This window comes from Gouania willdenowi, chromosome 5 (assembly GCF_900634775.1).
Source record: "Gouania willdenowi chromosome 5, fGouWil2.1, whole genome shotgun sequence".
NCBI lineage: Eukaryota > Metazoa > Chordata > Actinopteri > Blenniiformes > Gobiesocidae > Gouania > Gouania willdenowi.
In genome coordinates, this window is record NC_041048.1 from 41,907,534 (window position 1) to 41,930,419 (window position 22,886).

The 22,886-nt window shown below is 33.4% G+C and overlaps 3 protein-coding genes across 4 annotated transcripts; 2 read left to right on the top strand and 1 right to left on the bottom strand.

Annotated features, from left to right (window-relative positions):
• The first annotated feature begins 1,699 nt into the window (after positions 1–1,699).
• LOC114463688 (uncharacterized) lies at positions 1,700–8,142 on the top strand. 2 transcript variants are annotated; one of them, XM_028447397.1, is made up of 5 exons: positions 1,700–1,781; positions 1,891–1,979; positions 4,853–4,920; positions 5,001–5,095; positions 6,641–8,142. In XM_028447397.1, the coding sequence occupies exons 2-5, from the start codon at positions 1,899–1,901 to the stop codon at positions 7,612–7,614; spliced, it is 1,218 nt and encodes a 405-aa protein (XP_028303198.1). In that variant the 5' UTR covers positions 1,700–1,781; positions 1,891–1,898; the 3' UTR covers positions 7,615–8,142. The 2 variants fall into 2 exon arrangements, with proteins under 2 accessions (XP_028303198.1, XP_028303199.1); XM_028447398.1 differs by having other exon boundaries at positions 1,718–1,787.
• A 528-nt stretch (positions 8,143–8,670) lies between these two features.
• Positions 8,671–13,095, top strand: pdrg1 (p53 and DNA-damage regulated 1). Its single transcript, XM_028447331.1, has 5 exons — positions 8,671–8,799; positions 9,805–9,880; positions 9,942–10,016; positions 10,092–10,172; positions 12,848–13,095. The coding sequence occupies exons 1-5, from the start codon at positions 8,716–8,718 to the stop codon at positions 12,928–12,930; spliced, it is 399 nt and encodes a 132-aa protein (XP_028303132.1). The 5' UTR covers positions 8,671–8,715; the 3' UTR covers positions 12,931–13,095.
• Positions 13,096–14,476: 1,381 nt separating this feature from the next.
• On the bottom strand, positions 14,477–17,999 carry LOC114463841 (endothelin-3). Its single transcript, XM_028447662.1, has 3 exons — positions 17,881–17,999; positions 16,903–17,080; positions 14,477–14,866 (listed from the first exon to the last, which is right to left on the bottom strand). The coding sequence occupies exons 1-3, from the start codon at positions 17,933–17,935 to the stop codon at positions 14,710–14,712; spliced, it is 390 nt and encodes a 129-aa protein (XP_028303463.1). The 5' UTR covers positions 17,936–17,999; the 3' UTR covers positions 14,477–14,709.
• Between the last annotated feature and the right edge of the window lie 4,887 nt (positions 18,000–22,886).

Sequence of the window (22,886 nt, forward strand, 5' to 3'; positions counted from 1 at the left end):
GTGCCATTTTCCGTATTTCCACATTGAACCGTTTTAAGGCTGAGAGAAACTGATTTACATTTGACACAAATCAAAGTTTGTATGTGCAATTTTCAAAAAATGTAAATTTTCAAAAGGTTTTGGCCAAAATGCAAGTTATCAAAAATCTATAGATAACTTTCGGTGTCCCACTTCTCTAGATGATCTCCAGATATTTTGAACCTCGTCAGTGAAACGCCCTAGGAGAAGTGCGTTAAAATACAACGTGAGCGAAAATAGCAAAAAATTAAAAAAGCATGCAATTGAATTTTGTTTGAATCTTTGAGACTCTACATAATGGTTCAGTGGGTGAAAAGTAGGTGATATGGTTCCGACACCGGGAAAGAAAGAAAGAAAGAAAGAAAGAAAGAAAGAAAGAAAGAAAGAATAATAATCCAGCACAATAACAATGTTTCCCTCTCTTTGAGTACCATAAACTATACATTTTGGGAAAGTGTGGGGGCGTGTCTACGACATGACGAGGGTCCCTGGTCACTGACGGGCATGTGGCTTTTGCCTAGGCTCCGCCCCTTCCCTCGTAGAGCAAGAGGCCCTTCAGCAGCTCGTGGCGCTCAGCCTAAACATATAACAAATATTATATAGATATAAGGATTCTGATATTGTATTTTTTCTTTAAATTGCCCTATTGAAAGATACTTTGATACCATTAAAACATTTTATTGTACCATGATTAAATATGCCCCCCCCCCGCCTTTATTTTATTTTATTTTATTTGTATAAATACATAAATGAATAACTTTTTATTGATTGTCAGTAACAAACAATAAATGGAATCATTTTACAAAAAAATAGAAAAATGTCTGTACGCACTCACTCACAAACACAAAATATTAAATATACTAATAATAAATTAAATAATGTACTATATAATAACATAATAAATAACAATATAATATAAAGATTATATAGATATAAAGATTCTGATGTTATTTTAAAAACAATTGTACTATTTAAAGATGTGTTTGGCACCATTGAAAGTTTTTGTTGTTGTATCCTTAATAAATGTGCTTTTTTTATTTTTAAATGTCACTTTTTATCAAGAGTGACGTTTAAATTAAATGGAAGCATTTTCCAAAAAAATAAGAAACAGAAAAAGGTCTGTATTCATATAAATGCATATAAATATAAATAAATGAAACATGAATAACAAGGGTAGAATAATAAGAATACATTAATACTATAATAAAAATATTATTTAAAAACAATAGCAGCAAAACTTGGGCACATATTTGCAATATTTACTCACACACACGGAAACATAAAAATATTACAAGTATACTATTATCAAATAATATAATGTACTATAAAATGACATAAAATATAACAACTATAATATAATATTGTTATATAGATATAAGGATTCTGAGAGTATTTAATTGTTTTGCCCTAATTCAAGATATTTTTGGTGCTGTGAAAGATTTTTTTTTTTTGTACCTTGATTAAATATGCCTTTTTTATTTATTTTTTATAAATCACTTTTTGTTGATGTTCACTAACAAACAATAAATGGCAACATTTTACAAAAAAAAGGAAAAAAAAGGGGGATAAATTAAAAAAAAGGAATTAAATTATTTAATATCCCTTAAGGTGTGCTGACGTCAGCTGGAAAGCTGTGTTTCTATTGGTGCTACCAGTACACCGCACCTGCAGCAGCCAATCACAGAGCAGGATGTAGAGAGCTTGATCGGGCGGGAGGAAGAGGGAATGGAGGAGGAAGAAAAAACAACAACAAGCCTGAACAGGTACAGGTTGGTAGAGAATAAAGCTTTCACTGAAATATTTACTATGTTCACGCTGTTTTTCATAGTATTATATTTATAAATATATGGTTATTTTTGTTTTATATCTCAGGACAGACAATGGGGAGGCGACAGTCGGTGTCGGTGCATCAAACAAACCGCAGACATGGAGAAAAAGAGGAAGAAAAATCCTCTGAGAGCGTGAGTGATGCTAATGTTCACTCATTTAACTCAGGTTAGACACAGATATAGATATAGAATGGATAGAAAGAGGAATATATGTGCCATAGTTCACACTTACGTGATATATGATTCAGTGACACGGTTTCACCCCACGATATTTCATTAAAATAATAATAATCGGACAAAGTTTACATCAATATTATGACGAAATAAAAGCAGAAATACTTTAAGACAATAATATATCTAAAACGGACCCACTGAGTTTACCTCCGTACTGAGATTTTAACCCCAACATACAGGGGGATAAAAAAGTATTTATTCATCCACCAATTGTGCAAGTTCCTACTACTATTATCACTATTACTCCTACTACTACTACTAATATTACTACTACTACTAATATTACTACTACTACTACTACTATTACTACTACTACTACTACTACTACTACTACTACTATTATTATTATTATTATTATTATTATTATTATTATTACTACTACTAATATTACTACTACTACTAATATTACTACTACTACTACTAATATTACTACTACTACTAATATTACTACTACTACTAATATTACTATTACTACTACTACTACTAATATTACTACTACTACTACTAATATTACTACTACTACTAATATTACTACTACTACTAATATTACTACTACTACTACTAATATTACTACTACTACTAATATTACTACTACTACTACTACTAATATTACTATTACTACTACTACTACTACTACTACTACTACTACTACTACTATTATTATTATTATTATTATTACTACTACTACTACTACTATTACTACTACTACTAATATTACTACTACTACTACTAATATTACTACTACTACTAATATTACTACTACTACTAATATTACTATTACTACTACTACTACTATTACTACTACTACTATTATTATTATTATTATTATTATTATTATTACTACTACTATTATCACTATTACTCCTACTACTACTACTAATATTACTACTACTACTAATATTACTATTACTACTACTATTACTATTACTACTACTACTACTAATATTACTATTACTACTACTACTACTACTACTACTACTATTATTATTATTATTATTATTACTACTACTACTACTACTAATATTACTACTACTACTAATATTACTACTACTACTACTACTACTACTACTACTATTACTATTACTATTACTACTACTACTACTATTATTATTATTACTACTACTACTACTACTAATATTACTACTACTACTAATATTACTACTACTACTACTACTACTACTACTATTACTATTACTATTACTATTACTACTACTACTACTATTACTACTACTACTAATATTACTACTACTACTACTACTACTACTATTACTATTACTATTACTACTACTACTACTAATATTACTATTACTACTACTACTACTACTATTACTATTACTATTACTACTACTACTATTACTACTACTACTATTATTATTATTACTACTACTACTACTACTAATATTACTACTACTACTAATATTACTACTACTACTACTACTACTACTACTACTATTACTATTACTACTACTACTACTATTACTACTACTACGATTACTATTATTACTACTACTACTACTAATATTACTACTACTACTAATATTACTATTACTACTACTACTAATATTACTATTATTACTACTACTAGTACTACTAATATTACTACTACTATTATTACTATTATTACTACTACTATTACTACTACTACTATTATTATTATTATTATTATTATTACTACTAATATTACTATTATTACTACTAATATTACTATTACTACTACTAATATTACTATTACTACTACTATTATTACTATTACTACTACTATTACTATTATTACTACTACTACTACTAATATTACTACTACTACTACTAATATTACTACTACTACTACTAATATTACTATTACTACTACTATTATTACTACTACTACTACTAATATTACTATTACTAGTACTACTATTACTATTACTGTTGATGATTTGAATTGATTTTACTGATGATTTTAAATGTTCGTATTGATTTTAAACAATTGAATGTTTTATCATGTAAAGCACATTGAGTTGCCTTGTGTATGAAATACGCTATACAAATAAATTATCAGTAACATTTGCACAGGAATCAATGTGCAGTTCAAACTTCCACCTACAGTATAACTTTATGGTCAATGATAGGATTTCACCACATATTTCATAAAAATGTTCATCATCTGGCAAAGTTTGCATGAATATTAGGATGGAAATAAAAATAGAAATATTTTAAGACTGTAAAATAATTATAATAGGGCAGATAATATATTTTAATAGATTTATAGTAATTTTTAAACATTTCTTTGGTCAGACATTCACACCACATGATATTTTGACACTTTAAAAACAAAATAAAATACAGATAAGTAATTATAATTTTTTTATTCAGAGTGATCAAATATATTAAGGACGTATCAATGTTATGCATTTTAAACCTTTTTGTAACTTAAAGAAATGCCGTTGAACATATTTGAGCATCATGTAATTTACCCATTTACAATATGTCAGAAATAAATGACAGATTCCTTGATTTTACAACTAATTATTGTGTCATTTAGAGGAATTTTGTGAGAGTTTGCATGATTTCAAAAAAATCTTTAAGCTCTTTCCATGACTTGCGATTAAAAAAATAATTTAATAGAAGCATGGGGGAAAAAAGTGATTCCTACAAATACTAATACTTTAATTAAATACATGTACGTGAATTTTCTCTCTCATTTTTACTTTCTCCTTCAGGCAAACTTTAGTGGCCAATATTAAAATCTGATGGTAATATAAAACACATTACGAGTGTTTTTGTCGCTCCAGGTTTTGGCGTGGAACAGGAAACCAAAGCCTCGAGCCGTTTCATTACAACGCTGTCCTCCTCACCTCAGGTAAACTCACCGTCACACGTGGGATTTGTCGTCTATTGATCAATACGTGATTTGATGTTAACGTTCATCTTTAACTGCAGTGTTTTAGGAAGCTCCAAACTGCAGCTGACGGACAAAGCAGAGAACTCGCATCACAGCGTTTACAGCAGCAGCAGAAAAGAACACCAGCATGTTGGTACGTGTGGGAAAAAGAAGCCTTTTTATTATTATTTTAGGATTACTGAGTTCAGACATTTGTCAGTGCACGTAGATTTAACTGATTAAAGCTTCTTTCAAGTATGTCTTTATTCCCAGTTTTTTAGCCTATAGAATCAGATCAGATCAGATATACTTTATTGATCCTAGAGGAAAATTACTTTGTTGCAGAGGATGAATAAATATTACTGATAAAAAGAAGAAACACTGAGCAAAGAAAATAAAGAATTAAACATACATAATTAAGTAAAAGACTGTTAATTAAATACAAGTGTACACATTCCAGTGAAATATAATAACTAACATTAGGAGTGATTGAATTTCATTTGATTTTAAAAAAAATGTCAAAATAATTGTCCTGCACGTGAACCTGGTCATGTTGGAAAAGAAGTAGGAGGAAGTATAAACTTATATGATCCTACCCTTTATAATATAAGGTCATGCTTGACCTCGTCGCTCAAATTACACGTCACGTCGCTTTAGGGGGGATAACTTAAGGTTGCGTCATTTATATTGATTTTCAATGTAATCAAGTTGCTTCAGTGGCGTTCGGTGAGAAAGCACCTTTAGTCAGCGTATGCCTCACGTCACACGTGTGAGTGATGTAGTTCAAACAAAAGAAGGATAAATAGATGGCGCCCTCTGCGGTTAAAAAAAAGTACTGCAGTTCAATTTTCAGAGTATGATATGAACCATGACACCTATGAATCAATTAATAACTGCCTTATGATTAATCTTTACATCCCTAGTTCCCGCAGATCCTTAAAAGGCATTAAATTCATGACTCTCAAAATAAGGCCATTAAAATGTCTTAAATTAATGTTTCAAAAGTCTTAAAATTTTAACACATAATTAGTATGATATTCTGATTGTAATTAGTCTCACATTTCAAAATAAATGGTAACATTTGTTTTAAAAAAATAAATAATAATTTACTGTAACATCGCACAATCACAACAAGGGAACTACAAACAGTGACGTGGACGCAGAGGGACTCTGAGATGATGCGTGTCATGTTTGTAGCAACTTTCAACAATATGGACAAATGTAAATGTAACAAAAATTATCTGTCCAACGAAGATTTTTCTGAATGGTTTTTATTTTTTGTATTTTTGTGGTTGTTTTATAGATTCCTGGCTATTTTTGTGGTCATCTTGTGTGTTTTGAGTGATTTTGATTATTGTAGTCTGTTTTTTATGTGTATTTTACTGTCATTTTTGTGTGTTTACTTTGGGGGGCTGCCAGATGCACGTCTACACTAGACAAAAATGTACCCTAACCCCCCTATGTAATTGATGTGGCATTTTTTTCTATGTGTGTTTACTGTGAAGTTAGTCTTAAATGTATTTTCAAATGGGAATAAAAAGTCTTGAACTTCATTTGACTGAAGCTGTTGGACTCCTGTCATAGTGTAGTTGTGGGTAAGAAAACATTTGAACTTAATTTCTACTCAAACGGAAATAAAACCTTGAATTGAGGTGATGTTTGGTAGATGTTTAGTGCTGACGTGTCGTCTCTTCTCCAGGTTTAAAACACGCGGTGACGCCCCCCTCTGGAGCTTGGTGTAAGTCCATCAGTGACCCACAGAAGAAGTCGACTCTGGGGGATCAAAGCGCACGTGACAACGACAGCGACACAGATCTGTCCGACTCTGAGAGGGTCCCAGTGAAACCCTCAGGTTGTAAACCATCTCTGCTCCAGCTCAGGCCAGAGGTCGTTGTCGTGGGTGATGAAAGCAGAAGAAAAGTCAGCGATGACTTTGAGTTCCCAGACTTCCTCCCTCCTCCTTTCAACGCCTGGAGCCTCCGTCAGCTGGCGCTGCTCTGTAACGTGCACGAGCACAGGCGAGCACGTGCACGGCCCGCGGCCTCTTTGGAGAGGTACCTGCAGAGGCTGGTCCAGCTGGAGCGGCATCAGATCCATACGGCCCAAGAAGAGAGTGGGACCAGGGCGGGGCTGGGGGGCGGGGCCTCCAACTGTGGGAGGGCGTCCACCATAACCCGCCTCAGCTCGCCCAAGTGCATCCTGCAGTGTCAGCGCTCCTTCCCCCTTGCCCTGGCCACTCCCTGCAGCTGCAGAGCGACCAGTGGGAGGAGCTACAGCAAGGGCAGAGCTACCAGTGGGAGGAGCAACAGCGAAAGCCGAGTGCTGAGGCTCAGCAGCCCCGTGAGGAGCGACCCTCACCTGAGGAGGATGGAGGCCTCAGGGAACCTCAGAACGCTGAGTCATGACACGTCAAACAGAGCTAACAGCATCACCGCCGCTAGGGACACTAACGAGATGGTTAGCGACAGGACCGGGAGGGGCAGGAGGAGGAGGAAGAGAGACGAACATTCAGATAAAAAACAGAAGGAGAGAAGAGGAGTGTCAGAGTACAGTGGAGCAGCTGATTGGACGAGAGCCACTGGGTTTAAAGACTGTGAAATTAAACCTGACGCTGTTGCTGCCATTTTAGACAATTTACCTTCATCTAAAGGATCCGTTTTACTCTCATTTTAAGAGTTCAACAGATATGATACGTCATAAAAGAATGTAGATGTTCTAAACTATAACAATAATATTAGTCATACATGCAGTACAAATGGTTTACAGCAGTGGTTCTCAACCTTTTTAGGCCACGACCCCCAAAATAAGGGTTCCAGAGAGGGTAATGTCATTTAAAAAAGTAGGAATAATTAGATTAAACTAGCAAAATACTGCCATTAAAACTGGTGAATGTGGTTCAACTGGCAAAAACTAAACATAAAATGTGATGAAAAGAGGTTAAAAGTGACATTAAGTGGTGGAAAGAGTTTATGTGGCAGGAAGTTTATTATTGTTTGGGTTATGGTATATAGTCATCTTAAATCCTTGTTTTAATCAGACAAAATGGGTTAAAAGTGACTTAAAATGGTGAAAGAAAGGTGGTTTAAAGGGTTCAAAGTGTCAGAACTGGAACAATTGGTTTAAACTGGCAAATAATGGGCATGACAAATGTGTCAGAAATGAGAGTAAAGTAGCAAAATACATTAAAAGGAGCAAAAATATGGCGATAAAAATAGGTTAAAGTATGGTTAGTTTGGTGTAGTTGCAGAAAAAAAGGGTAAAAATTAGCAAAAATGGCCTCAAAATATTCTTAGTTTATGAAGGCATCTGGTGAATCCAAATGGGGTCCTGACCCCAAGGTTGAGAACCCCTGGTTTCTGTCACTGCCTTTGTAATAAAGTCATTATTATCACAGTCTGATGTGTTGGTGCTAATGTAAACTTTCATGTGTTTTAATGTCACACACACTGAATTATTACTGATGACTGAATGTAAATTTTCAATTAAACTTTTATTGTAATAAATAAAATCTGCTCAGTTTTTTAATTTATCACCAAATGTTTTATTGGTTTACAAAATAATTAATATTTACAACAATGACATCTACTCAATGATACATATTATTTTCTTTGATGTTTACAGTGGAGCGCACATACTACACACTGTTACTGACAACAGTGTCAGGAAGTCCGCGCTTGCGCACTCCGTAAGTCCTGGCCAGGAGGAAGAGGGGGCGGTCCTTTAAACTACTTCCGTTCTGCACCGGAAGTGTTCTCCAGCTGCACACAGCGGATCATGGCTGCGGTTCCTGTCCGAGTTCTGGATTATTTAACAGAAGTAGAAGCTGCTGCGGAGGATATTCTCACCACTAAACAACAGGTTAACATTAATAAGTTATTATCACACACATTGAAACACTGGTTCATTATTTTATGTCGTTCTCAGCTCCGTTTCAGTCCCATTCATTTATTTGTTTACATTTTTTTTTCTTCCTCAATGCGACACAAACCTGTTTACTTTACAAGGTTTTATAGTCTTATTTTTATTAATAATAATCATTTGTGTGTGTTTGTTTGTTTGCTCTATTTTCTAATAATTTAACAGTCCTTGTCTTTATTTAAATGACAAACAAAAAGCAAAGTACAGTAGGATAAAGTTTTACAACCTTTTTCTTGTCTTCAACCCATTTTTATATTGACCCCAGAAACTGTTTATTTCAAATTAATTTATTGATGTTTGTTTTAATGCGTTACAAATACAGAGTATTGAGCATTAGTGCACAAAGTAACTATAAGCGGCAGCGCAGATATTTTTATACTGCATTTTATTTTAACTAGATTTATATTTGAGAAAGAAAAAGTGTGTGTAGTGTTTTAATTTGAAAAATAATCATAAGTATTGAATCACTTTGAGCTTTCTGCCTCTTCCTGTTATGTTTATCTATTTCTGTGATATGTATGTTTTTTAAAATTGCGCAAAATAGATAAATTAATTTAAAATCAATATATTATTTTTACAAGACATTTCAGGTGACCTGGGGTCATGACCCCATGGTTGAAAACCCCTGTTTTAGGGACTGGCAAACACTCAATACAAGTAAAGTACCTGTATTTTTATTTTATTTTTTTAACTCTTCATACACACACATTAAGTTTTATCAGATTAAATTAAGTGTGTGAGTTTAACGGTGATTAAAGGGAATGTCTAGTATTTTTATTTATTTATTGTATTTTTAATTGACTTACACACTGTTGAATATTGCTAAATATCATAGAACAGTAATTTTTCTGTGCTGGATTAGATGGTGAATTGTTCACCTGGACAGAAACTGGCTTTTGTAAATTAAAAAAAAGACTTGATTGACGTGAGCGTGTGATGTGTCAGATCGTAGATTTGGATTCTAAACGGAACAGGAACAGAGAAGCTCTGAACGCTCTAAAACATGACATGAACCACACAGGTGAGAAGATTGATTGATCTTGTATTTATGAAACACGTTATAACACTGATCATCATTACAGATAAAGTGAAAGTCTGCTTCGGATCCATTTTCATCAAACTTCCCAAATCCAGGACGGGAGAAATGATAGAGAGAGGTACATGGATCAGATCCCATTATCAATGGTGTTTATTTATTTATTTATTTATTTATGTTTGTTTGTTGTGATCAGATCAGGAGCAGCTGGGAAAGGAAATAAACGACCTTCACAAGGAATTAAAAGTTAAAGTGAATCATCTTAATGAGCTGCAAGGTAGTAAACTACACAACTATCATTTAGTTACACATCTACACAACTATCATTTAGTTACACATCTACACAACTATCATTTAGTTACACATCTACACAACTATCAGTTAGTTACACATCTACACAACTATCATTTAGTTACACATCTACACAACTATCGTTTAGTTACACATCTACACAACTATCAGTTAGTTACACATCTACACAACTATCATTTAGTTACACATCTACACAACTATCATTTAGTTACACATCTACACAACTATCATTTAGTTACACATCTACACAACTATCATTTAGTTACACATCTACACAACTATCAGTTAGTTACACATCTACACAACTATCATTAGTTACACATCTACACAAACTATCATTTAGTTACACATCCAACACAACTATCATTTAGTTACACATCTACACAACTATCAGTTAGTTACACATCTACACAACTATCATTTAGTTACACATCTACACAACTATCATTTAGTTACACATCTACACAACTATCATTTAGTTACACATCTACACAACTATCATTTAGTTACACATCTACACAACTATCATTTAGTTACACATCTACACAACTATCATTTAGTTACACATCTACACAACTATCATTTAGTTACACATCTACACAACTATCATTTAGTTACACATCTACACAACTATCATTTAGTTACACATCTACACAACTATCATTTAGTTACACATCTACACAACTATCATTTAGTTACACATCTACACAACTATCATTTAGTTACACATCTACACAACTATCATTTAGTTACACATCTACACAACTATCATTTAGTTACACATCTACACAACTATCATTTAGTTACACATCTACACAACTATCATTTAGTTACACATCTACACAACTATCATTTAGTTACACATCTACACAACTATCATTTAGTTACACATCTACACAACTATCATTGAGTTACACATCTACACAACTATCATTGAGTTACACATCTACACAACTATCATTGAGTTACACATCTACACAACTATCATTTAGTTACACATCTACACAACTATCATTTAGTTACACATCTACACAACTATCATTTAGTTACACATCTACACAACTATCATTTAGTTACACATCTACACAACTATCATTGAGTTACACATCTACACAACTATCATTTAGTTACACATCTACACAACTATCATTTAGTTACACATCTACACAACTATCATTTAGTTACACATCTACACAACTATCATTGAGTTACACATCTACACAACTATCATTTAGTTACACATCTACACAACTACACAACTATCATTGAGTTACACATCTACACAACTATCATTGAGTTACACATCTACACAACTATCATTTAGTTACACATCTACACAACTATCATTTAGTTACACATCTACACAACTATCATTTAGTTACACATCTACACAATTATCAGTTAGTTACACATCTACACAACTATCATTTAGTTACACATCTACACAACTATCATTGAGTTACACATCTACACAACTATCATTGAGTTACACATCTACACAACTATCATTGAGTTACACATCTACACAACTATCATTGAGTTACACATCTACACAATTATCAGTTAGTTACACATCTACACAACTATCATTGAGTTACACATCTACACAACTATCATTGAGTTACACATCTACACAACTATCATTGAGTTACACATCTACACAATTATCAGTTAGTTACACATCTACACAACTATCATTTAGTTACACATCTACACAACTATCAGTTAGTTACACATCTACACAACTATCATTTAGTTACACATCTACACAACTATCATTTAGTTACACATCTACACAACTATCATTTAGTTACACAATCACATCTTCCTTCAGATTGTTTTCTTTAATAAATCATGTTTAATGATGTGAAACTGGAACATGTGAGGATCCCAAATTAAAGGCAAATAATAATTACATAGAAATACGTAAATGGACAAAAAAATATTAAAAACGGACAAAATTACAGAAAATTATGCAAAAAAAAATAACATAAACACAGGAAAGTATACAAACTCACAAAATATACAAGATTAAAGAAAAATATACACACTGACTCCAAAAAATAAAGACAAATGTGCAAAAGGACTCCATAAATACACAAAATTACACAAAATGACTCCAAAACTACAAATCATTTCAGAAAAATATACAAACTGACTCAAAAAACACACAAAATTACTGAAAAATATCTAAATTTACTCCAAAAAAAAAAAAACACACGAAATGTGAGAAAAATACAAAAATAACTGCAAAAATGCAGTTAGTCAAAATGTTTGCAGCAGATAAGCATATAAAAGTACAAAAAAGGATGACTACAAAAAAAAATGTTTGAAAAACACAAGATTACTACAAATATGCTCAAAAATAACAGAAAAATATACAAAATGACAACAAAAGACGCCAAAAACACAATTCCTTAGTTGTTTTCTGTTCATGCTCTGATTGGTCGTTATTCTAAATACTAACATTAATGTTGATCATGTGACCCTCAGACCAGCTATAATCATGTATAACTTTCATATAAATCATTAACGTTTCAACAAGACAAACTCTGGTAAATGTATAAAACAATGATATTTCTTTATTTTGTTTTATTTTATTTCTGAATAAATATTAAAGTGTTTCTTTCTTTTTTCCAGGAAAGCCTGAGTTGAGAGGATATAATCTGTCTCCACTGAGCTCTGATGAACTGAAGGCAGTGAATAGTTTACTGAGAAGATGATGATTAATAAATAATAATTAATAATTAATGACATTGCTTTGCTTTGTCACAGATCGTATTAGAGATCAATTCTAATCACTTTTTCATTGGTAAATGCATTTGAAAAGTCCGTTCTTTGTATTTTTATGTTTATAATGTATAGATTAAAGTAAAAAAACAAACATATTTTTCACTGGTCTGTGTGTTTTATTTATGAAAGGAAGTAATAATATCAATCAAATATTGAGCAAAGGTTTATATTTTAATGGGTTTGTTTATTAACTATTATCACACAGTGTTTGTGTTTTTACATTATTTACTAAATCTGAATTTTCACTTTGTAGCTGATCAAACACAAGTTTAATCCAAACAAATTCATATTATTATTCAAACTTCACTATAATGTAATAACAATGTGACACACTGTGGACCACATGTTTAAACACAACTCATTGGATGTATTTTCTGAAGCCAAATGTCTGCTTTTATAATGTTTTTTTGAATAGTTATGATTCAGAGTCAGACTTTGATTTTAACCCTAAATGTGGACGATAAGTGTTAAACCAGGAATGACCAGAGGATGGCGCTGTTCTGTTAGACAGATTTTTATCAATTTATTTGGATCCAATCATATCTGTTCATTTATTAGTTTGTTTAAACTTCCTCCTTATTTCAAACTGAGCTCACATGGTTTGTTTATATCACAGATGGCAACATTTATCACAGGGGGCGGGGCCACAAACGTGAGCAGAGCATTAACACAGGAAACAACAAATGAACTGTATGTGTTTCTGGAGGCGTTTTATGTGTTTTTCTGCTGTAATAGTTTTTAGTCATTTTGTGTATTTTGCAGTTGTTTTTGTATTTTTCTCATAATTTTGTATGTTTTTTATATTTTTCTGTCATTTTGTGCATTTTTGTTATTGTTTTGTGTATTTTTTTTCCTGTAACACACCTTTGTTTGATAAAGTTCCATCAGGAGAGAATGTGAGCTGACCTTTGACCTTTAGGATCACTAACACTACAGTCAGATCAACTCTATTCAAACATAAATTGTTTAATTTTGTCAATGTTGTTTATTTTTAACATGACATAATAACCTTTTATTCTGAAACATGCCTGTGATATAAAATAATAACATCATTTACTGCAGACTTATTTACAAAAAGAGTTTACAGCGTGAAATAAAGGTAATTATGGTTTTAATAATGAATAATGATGAGTCAAAGTAAAAGCCCGTGGCTCAGAGCGTCCAATGATTGTTTATAAAAAAAGATTCCCGTTAGCATTAGCATTAGCTAACCGCTTCAGCTACTATTCCTAATCGTTTTAATCACACACACATTTCTTAACAGTTCTTTACAAAAAGTAAATTAATTCCAACAAACATTTTCAGATGATAAAACAATACAATCTAATTATTTTCAATGAAGAATAAACACATTTTTCAGAAAATTGAAGAACAATTATTACAGTTTTCCCCATGATTATATCACAATTTTTAAATCTCTCAATTCATCCACAATCCTGCAATTTTCTTCAAAACAATCCACAATAATTCCCTAAATCAAAAATAAAATCATCACAACAATCAAGGAATTTTCTTGTTAATTATCTCATTTAAACATAAACTAGAGCACATTAACATTGTTTTTACGTCTAAAATCTGTGGCCCACATTTGATCAAATTTGATGGAAGCCTCGGTCTTCATCCTCACAGACCTCAGGACGAAGGAAACACAACATCTGGACAGAGTCCAGATGTGAATCTGAGCAGATCCAGCTGCTCGGTTGTTGACGTTATTGCACACCACTGTAGTTCCTGATGTTCCTGATGTTTTCCAAACAGAAGGAGCTACAGTGGTCGTCATTACTCTGAGAACACACACAACGCTGAGCTGAACGCCTCCTCCTCAGGAGTCTCTGAGACCCTGATAGACCGTATGGAACAATGTGCCTGTAACACACACACAATGGTTCTCAATATGTGGTCCTCGAGCTGCACATTGGAACTGTTATTCATGTGGTTTCATTCCAAAAGTGTTTAAAATAAGTAACTGTTTTCCTGGATGTGATCAATGGATAGAAAATCATACAAAAAAGTAATTCAAATGTTTTTACAAATGTGCTCATGTTTTGTTTATTGGTAATACGTGAAACACATTTGATGTTAACTTCAAAACTAGTAAAGGTACTCAAGGTTTATTTCTACAACAAAGATCTTAAAGGTTCCATATTCTACATAGTTCACGTGTTAATACTTTTCTAACAGTAATCTGTGTAATCATAACCTCATTATGATGTCCTAAAATGATAAATATAAGATTCCTAAATCACTGAGAAATATGAGCTCAGACACCAGAGTTAGTTTGCTCCGTTTGTGATGTCATAAGAGGAATAACTCCTCCCTCTGCCCCTCCCACAGGATATCAGCCCTCCCTTTTTACTCTGCTGGTAAACAGACATGATTACATAGTTACAGTTATGTAGTTAGTTACAGTTACTTAGTAACAGGTTCAGTTGTATGGTCAGCAGAGGGAAATGCTGGCTCCTGATTGGTGGATTGATTTTTTTCCAGCAGCCAAATATGTGTGTGTTTCAACTATACATCTACACTTGTGTTTTCTTTAAAGGAGACATATCATGGTTTCAAATCCTTCCTTTTTACATATAAATCATACATTTGTGGTCTATATAAAGTAGAACTGCAACGCTTGGGTCTGAGTTCCTCATTATTATAGCTCCACCCCTTTTCTACCCTTTTCTGATGTTCTTCTGAGAGCAACTCGTTTTGGTGCTGTCTCTTTAAATGCAAATGAGACACTTCATACCCCGCCCCCTCTTCAGGTGACACTCGGTTCAACTCCACCCTGCTCGGCCATTTTTGTAGTTTGATAGAAGAGATATGGCTATGTAGCGGAGCATAAACTTTTTATTCACACGTTATTTACACAATGTCAACAACGTTAGACTTGTCCATCCAGCCTTACATGTTCCAGCCAGAGTCTGACCCAGTGGAGCGAGATGAAAATGAAGATGATGAACCTGCAGAACCCTAACAAGTGAGCTAACACAAGCACCGAGCTAACGCTAGCGCCAAGCTAACGTCACGAAATGCATTTTAATACAGTCTTTTCAGAGACAAAAACGTCAAAATGAAATGACTAATGAAAACTTTAGACTTAAATTAAATCACGTAGGCCATATCATCAAGGATCTAAAACGAGCACACAGCGCTAACATATGAAGACGGTGCAACTGCTAATGCTAACAAAACAATGACAGGGACGTCTTATCATCACTTTTTAGCGTTATTTACAGCTTACCGAAGTGCTCTGTTCATCGTCTCCAAAGATAGAAGGAATTGAACCCTCAATCAGACAAAGTCTTTCTGTAAATCCTTCTTTATACTGGTGGAGGTTGATGAAGCAGTCATCATTGAAGTGCTTCACACACACTAAAATGACCTTATCCACAGATGTGGTACATTTCTATAAAAAATAAAACTCAACCAGACACTTTGAAAAGGTTCTGATGCTGGGAGACGGTGTAATGAAGCGTGTGGGTTACTACATCCAACAACCCAACATTTAGACTTATCCTCTCGTAACTTCTGCATCCTGGAGCTTGGACTACAAAATAAAAGAGAAATAAAAATGGTGGATTGCTCGAAGTGTTGGACCTGGAGTTGATGAACTAATTTGGCAGTTCTGCTGCAAATACTGTGATGTAATAGTTCAAAAAACGTAATAGAGAATAGAAAAATATAAACAGATTGAAAAATATGAGCAAAACAGAATATAAAGATATCTACGGAGCACCTGAAGAGACTAATTTGATTTTTTCTGTACTTCTAAGCACTAAATATACAACAAAATGCATTTAAGGGCTAAAAAAGTGGATTTAGCATGATATGTCCCCTTTAAGAAATGCAAATTATTATTAATATTATACTCATTAAAGTGCGTGTGTGTGTGTGTGTGTGTGTCATACTCAGGTGTGTTGATCCAGATGATGTCCAGGTGACAGTAGTACACACACTCCTTGTCTGTGTAAGTGTAACACGTACATCTCCTGGCTCGCCTCAGGCTCCTGAACGCATCACTGATGGGGGCGTGGCCCCCTGCTGTGACATCATCACTGTGAGGAGCATCAGTGATGGATGGAGAACCTGAGAATGTGTCATAGTGAGATGTTCACGTGTCATGGTTCATAATGACATACAGAAACACTTTATATCAAAAGAAGGAAAAAATATAGCGACACTCTTTATTTGCTGACTAGCTACTTTTTTTACAGCTTACATCAGTGTTTACCTTTGTTTTCATGTTTAATTTTCAACCTTTGGGTCGTGACCCCCATGTGGGGTCCCCTGGAGTTCAAATTTAGTCAATTGAAATGTTTAATAATTGTGTGAAAAAATAACTGATTAGAAATATTGTTTAATTTTTTTTTAGTCTATTTGCTTTTTTATAGAAACCCATAAAAAAATGAAAAAATCAAATAATAATAAATATAAATAATTCTTTGGTCATAATTAAGAAATAATTATGAGCTACTAAGATATAGTACCTCATAATTATGACTTAGTATTCCATAATTATTAGATACTATCTCAGAATTATGAGATTATTCTGAGACACTAAGATCATTATTGTGAGATAGTATCTAATTATGGTTTAGTTTCTCATATTTATGACTTATGAGTCATATTATCAATATCTTATAACTTAGTATTGCATAATTATGAGATTTTATCTTAGTGACTAAGATTGTGACTTAGTATATATTAAGACTTAATAATTTATTATTATTGTTATTATTATTATTATTATTCCTAGTTTTTTGTTTGTTTTTCTAGTAGCATAATTGGACTTCTATACCTTTCTAATCACCTGATGCCGTATGTTTAGTTTTTTGAAATCATTAATGTAAAACCAGCATAAAAAACAAATTTTAAAAATCACTTACCATAAACCAGTGAGGCTGTAACTGCAATCAAACACAAAACTCCAAAACTGGCCATTAGAGACAGAATAATAATAATAATAATAATTATAATAAGGTGTTCAGGATGAGAACCCCTCAGTGAGAACCTCTGACTGTGTCTGTCCTCCAGACTCAGTGCTCTGCTTTATAACACACCCTTTCACAATAAAAGACTTCTGTCAAACGCCAGACAGAACATAACTCATGTCAGGGTTAAAAACGCTGCACACAGGGGGCGGAGCTAGTGAAGGAAAACAAACCTAAAGACAAATAGTTTCACACATAAACTATTATTACTGGAGGCAATAAAACAACAACAACAACATACAATCTACGTTCCACTTTATTTTCCAACATTTGCCTGAAGTCAGTGAAACACTTTGATGTCACAGAAAATATTAACATTTCTCAAAAATCATTCATGATATTCACGTGTTTTTTTAGGGTCAACAAGGTTGTTTACGTGATGAGGGAAACAGACGGGTAACCATCCTTTATGGTTCCCACGGCAACATCTGTGAGAATCTGATTGGTCACAGCTGGATAATGAGCTAAACATACAGAGCAACAAATAGCAGCTAATGTTTAACTGAATCTAAATCCTTTGCTCATCAAAAGATGTAAACTTTGTTTTAATCTCCACTGCAAACACACTCTAGTAGACATTGTTGGTAAAGTTTGTTGCATTGCATTGTGGGATGTGGAGTCCTAGATGGATGCATAGGACTGTTTTTACTTCATTCTTACTGTGATTCTTTGTCTTTTCTTCCAAAGTGACTTCCCAACACATTTTTGGTATTTTTACTGAAGGTTTTGTGGGTTTACACAGAAATATCGGAATTCAAAATTGAAAACTGGGAACAAACTACAACAAAAATGCAGTAAAGTCAGTAAAATGATGGTCTATTGTTCTATGAATCTGTGATAACCACATTTATTTATTCATCTGAATAATATCCACTGTTATCCAGGAACGTTTATTATTATTATTATAGTCATCTTAAAGATGGAAATCATGGTTTTAATCACTAATAAAATGGTTCAAAGTGACCAAAAATGGTGAAATAGGATTTTAAAAACCACAAAATTGGGTAAAAGTTGCAAATTAAAGTGAACAAAAGTGGACAGAAAAAGTGTCAATTTTGGAACAATTGGTTTAAACTGGCAAATAATGACATGACAAATGGTAAATGTGGTTGAATTGGCAAAAATAATCATGAACTATGGTGAAAAGAGGTTAAACGTGACAATAATGGTCAACATATGTGACATTAGGTGTAAAAGTGGTAGAAATGGTTTATAAGTGATGAACATGTCTGGAAAGTGGGAAAAAATGTGCAGAAAATGCATTAAAATGTGATCTAAAAGTGTCAGAAATGGGAGAAATGTAGCAAAAATACATTAAAAGGAGCAAAAATATGGCAAAAAAAGTGATGAAATTATGTTAAAATATGGTGAGTTGCAGAAAAAGGGTAAAAATAAGCAAAAATTGGCTCAAATTTTCAAAAAAAGAATTGTTTCTTGAAGGCATCTGGTGACCCCCTCCTACTACTGGACTCCACATCCCACAATGCAATGCACCAAACTTTTCCAACAATGTCATTAAGAGAGTTAACAGTGAAGATAAAAACAAACTTTTGAGCAGAATTTTCAACTTTTTTAAAGCAAATAATCCTTGATTTATTGATCCATGAAATGCTATTTTGTCTTTATCTAATAATAATAATCTTTAAGTTGAAATATTGTAACTTTAGTCGTACTCTGCTCATACCTTCTGTTTACCAATCACTATTTTGTCATGTCATCACAAACGCACCTGGATAGACAATGGCCACGCCCCCTCACATTTACCTGTCATTGCTTGAACTTTTATGACCATTAATGGACACAAAAAAGTGATAAGTCAGCAAGTGTGAGCTGGGGGTTTTACACAGGAAGTGTAGAGGCAGCTTCCTGTGCGTGCTGTGGTGGATCAATGACTCACTGTAATTGGTGGACAGATGTTTGGCAGTGTTAGCTTCAGTGTTAGCTTCAGTGTTAGCTTCAGTGTTAGCAGTAGTAGGGCACACCTGTCACAGGCACAGGAAATCTAAAAAAACACTTATCAACCACTTCCTAAATACAGTTTTGTGATTATAATCTGATAGGTTGACTTTTATTAACATTAAAATGTTGTGAACATTCATACTAGGGCTGGTGATATGGACCAAAACTCATATCTCAATATTTTCTCTAAACGGTGATATATGATATAAATCTAGATAATTTTATGTCAAATGAAGTCTGACCAGAAAAACAATTCTGAGTTAAATGTGCTGATGTAAAACGCTCCATTTATGAACAAACAGCTGATCAATATGTACCACTTTATGCTTTTTCTCCTGTAAGGGACAGCACGTGTGAGTGAGTTCATTTATCATGCTCATTCATGTGGTTCTCTGGTATTCACTAATGACTTATTAGACACATGTATTACAGACTACAAACACTTTATAAACAGTTTATATTTGTGGAGCTTGTGATTGGATGATTTTTCATGGTGACTTACGTGGTTCCTTCTGCTGTGGTAGACGTTATAATATCAGTTATTAATCTAACAGAACATGTTACTGTGTCACATCCTGATGGTCTTTATGAAGATAAACTCTATGTTATATTTTACAACATATTTATTTACATGAGTTCTTTGTTTGTTTTTGCCGGAACATCTTCATTCATTCATCTCTAATCTAATCTAATCTAATCTAATCTAATCTAAACTAATCTAATCTAATCTAATCTAATCTAAACTAATCTAATCTAATCTAATCTAATCTAATCTAAACTAATCTAATCTAATCTAATCTAATCTAAACTAATCTAAACTAAACTAATCTAATCTAATCTAATCTAAACTAATCTAATCTAAACTAATCTAATCTAAACTAATCTAAACTAAACTAATCTAATCTAATCTAATCTAATCTAATCTAATCTAAACTAATCTAATCTAATCTAATCTAATCTAATCTAATCTAATCTAATCTAAACTAATCTAATCTAATCTAATCTAATCTAATCTAATCTAAACTAATCTAATCTAATCTAATCTAATCTAATCTAATCTAATCTAATCTAATCTAATCTAAACTAAACTAAACTAAACTAAACTAAACTAATCTAATCTAATCTAATCTAATCTAAACTAAACTAAACTAAACTAAACTAATCTAATCTAATCTAATCTAATCTAATCTAAACTAATCTAATCTAATCTAATCTAATCTAATCTAATCTAATCTAATCTAATCTAATCTAATCTAATCTAATCTGGCTAGAATTGCCACTCAGGCCATTTTCAGGAGACAGTTCTCATGTGGCTCGTGAAGCAGAGGAATGTTTTTATTTATTTATCTTTTTATAATTATTACATTAAAATACACGATATTTACAGGAACATACTGATACGATGGCGGGAAAGAGGAGTAAAATACAGGAGGTTCCCGGCCAGAACGGGAGACTTGACAGGTATGTGTTAGCGTATGAATCACATTAGCAGGTGTCTGAGAAGGTGACAGCTCATCATCAACAGGACAGAACTTCACTCAGGAGATTAAACTGGTTTCTGCTTCACCACAATGACCTTTAACCTTTGAAAGAATGTAAAGAATGCAGACCTGTCTCATCCTCTCACCTGTGTGTAGAGTTTACCTGTTCACCTGTTTACCTGTTTACCCATTTATCTGTTTACCCGTTCACCTGTTCACCTGTTTATCCGTTCACCTGTTTATCTGTTCACCTGTTCACCTGTTCACCTGTTTACCTGTTTATCTGTTCACCCGTTTACCTGTTCACCCGTTTATCTGTTTACCCGTTCACCTGTTTATCTGTTCACCTGTTCACCTGTTTACCTGTTTATCTGTTCACCCGTTTACCTGTTCACCTGTTTATCTGTTTACCTGTTTATCTTTTCACCTGTTTACCTGTTCACCTGTTTATCTGTTCACCTGTTCACCTGTTTACCTGTTCACCCGTTTATCTGTTCACCTGTTCATCTGTTTACCTGTTTATCTTTTCACCTCTTTATCTGTTTACCTGTTTATCTTTTCACCTGTTTACCTCTTTACCTGTTCACCTGTTTACCCGTTTACCCGTTTACCCGTTCACCTGTTCACCTGTTCACCCATTCACCTGTTTACCTGTTCACCTGTTCACCTGTTCAGGGTTAGTGATGAGCCCTCAGTAAAGGACATGGAAACATGGAGCTTTTCATTAGCATTGCTAACAGGAAGTGCATGTTGTCTTTGAACGTGCGCTCGTTCTCCCACCAGGTGAAACTCAATGTGATGTTTTGATAGTTGAAGCAAACATTAACGAAAGAATCAGAAACTCAAATTTTGTGTAAAGAAATTCCCGTCCCAAAGTTTACCTCATAGCTGCGTCACGTTAGCGTCACTTTAGACTTCCTGTTTGGATGATTTTACTTGCTTTAACTTCCTGAAACTGTTCCGTCACAGGAAGTCAGGTTCACAGAAGCCCCCAGCGCAGCTGTCCCAGCTGCAGGTCAGAGTAGACCCACACTACACCACACCACGTCCAGACTATCTTCATCTTGGATATGCTTCTCTAGGTTTATATGCAATTTACCCCGGTTCTCCAACTCTGACACCAGGACGTGGGGTGGACGTCCATTTTAAGTCCACGGACCTCTGTGAGTCTGTTTGTCCTTTATTCTGTTTCTTCTCCACGTGGGTCTTCTTTTTTCCTCTTGCTTTTGCCGTGTAACTGTTGTGCTCTCCGATGCAATGAACGTCCATCATTACACTTTTACTATCGATGGTACGTGAACACACATCCACTTAAGTGGAGCAGCCAATAGTAACGCATGGAGCACTCTGTGAACAGATCTCTGATTGGCTGAAATCTAGCATCACACTCCTGGATTTATAAACTCTAAATAAGAAGCCAAAGAGGATTCTTGATTTTTGACCAAAGGAAGCAAAATAAAA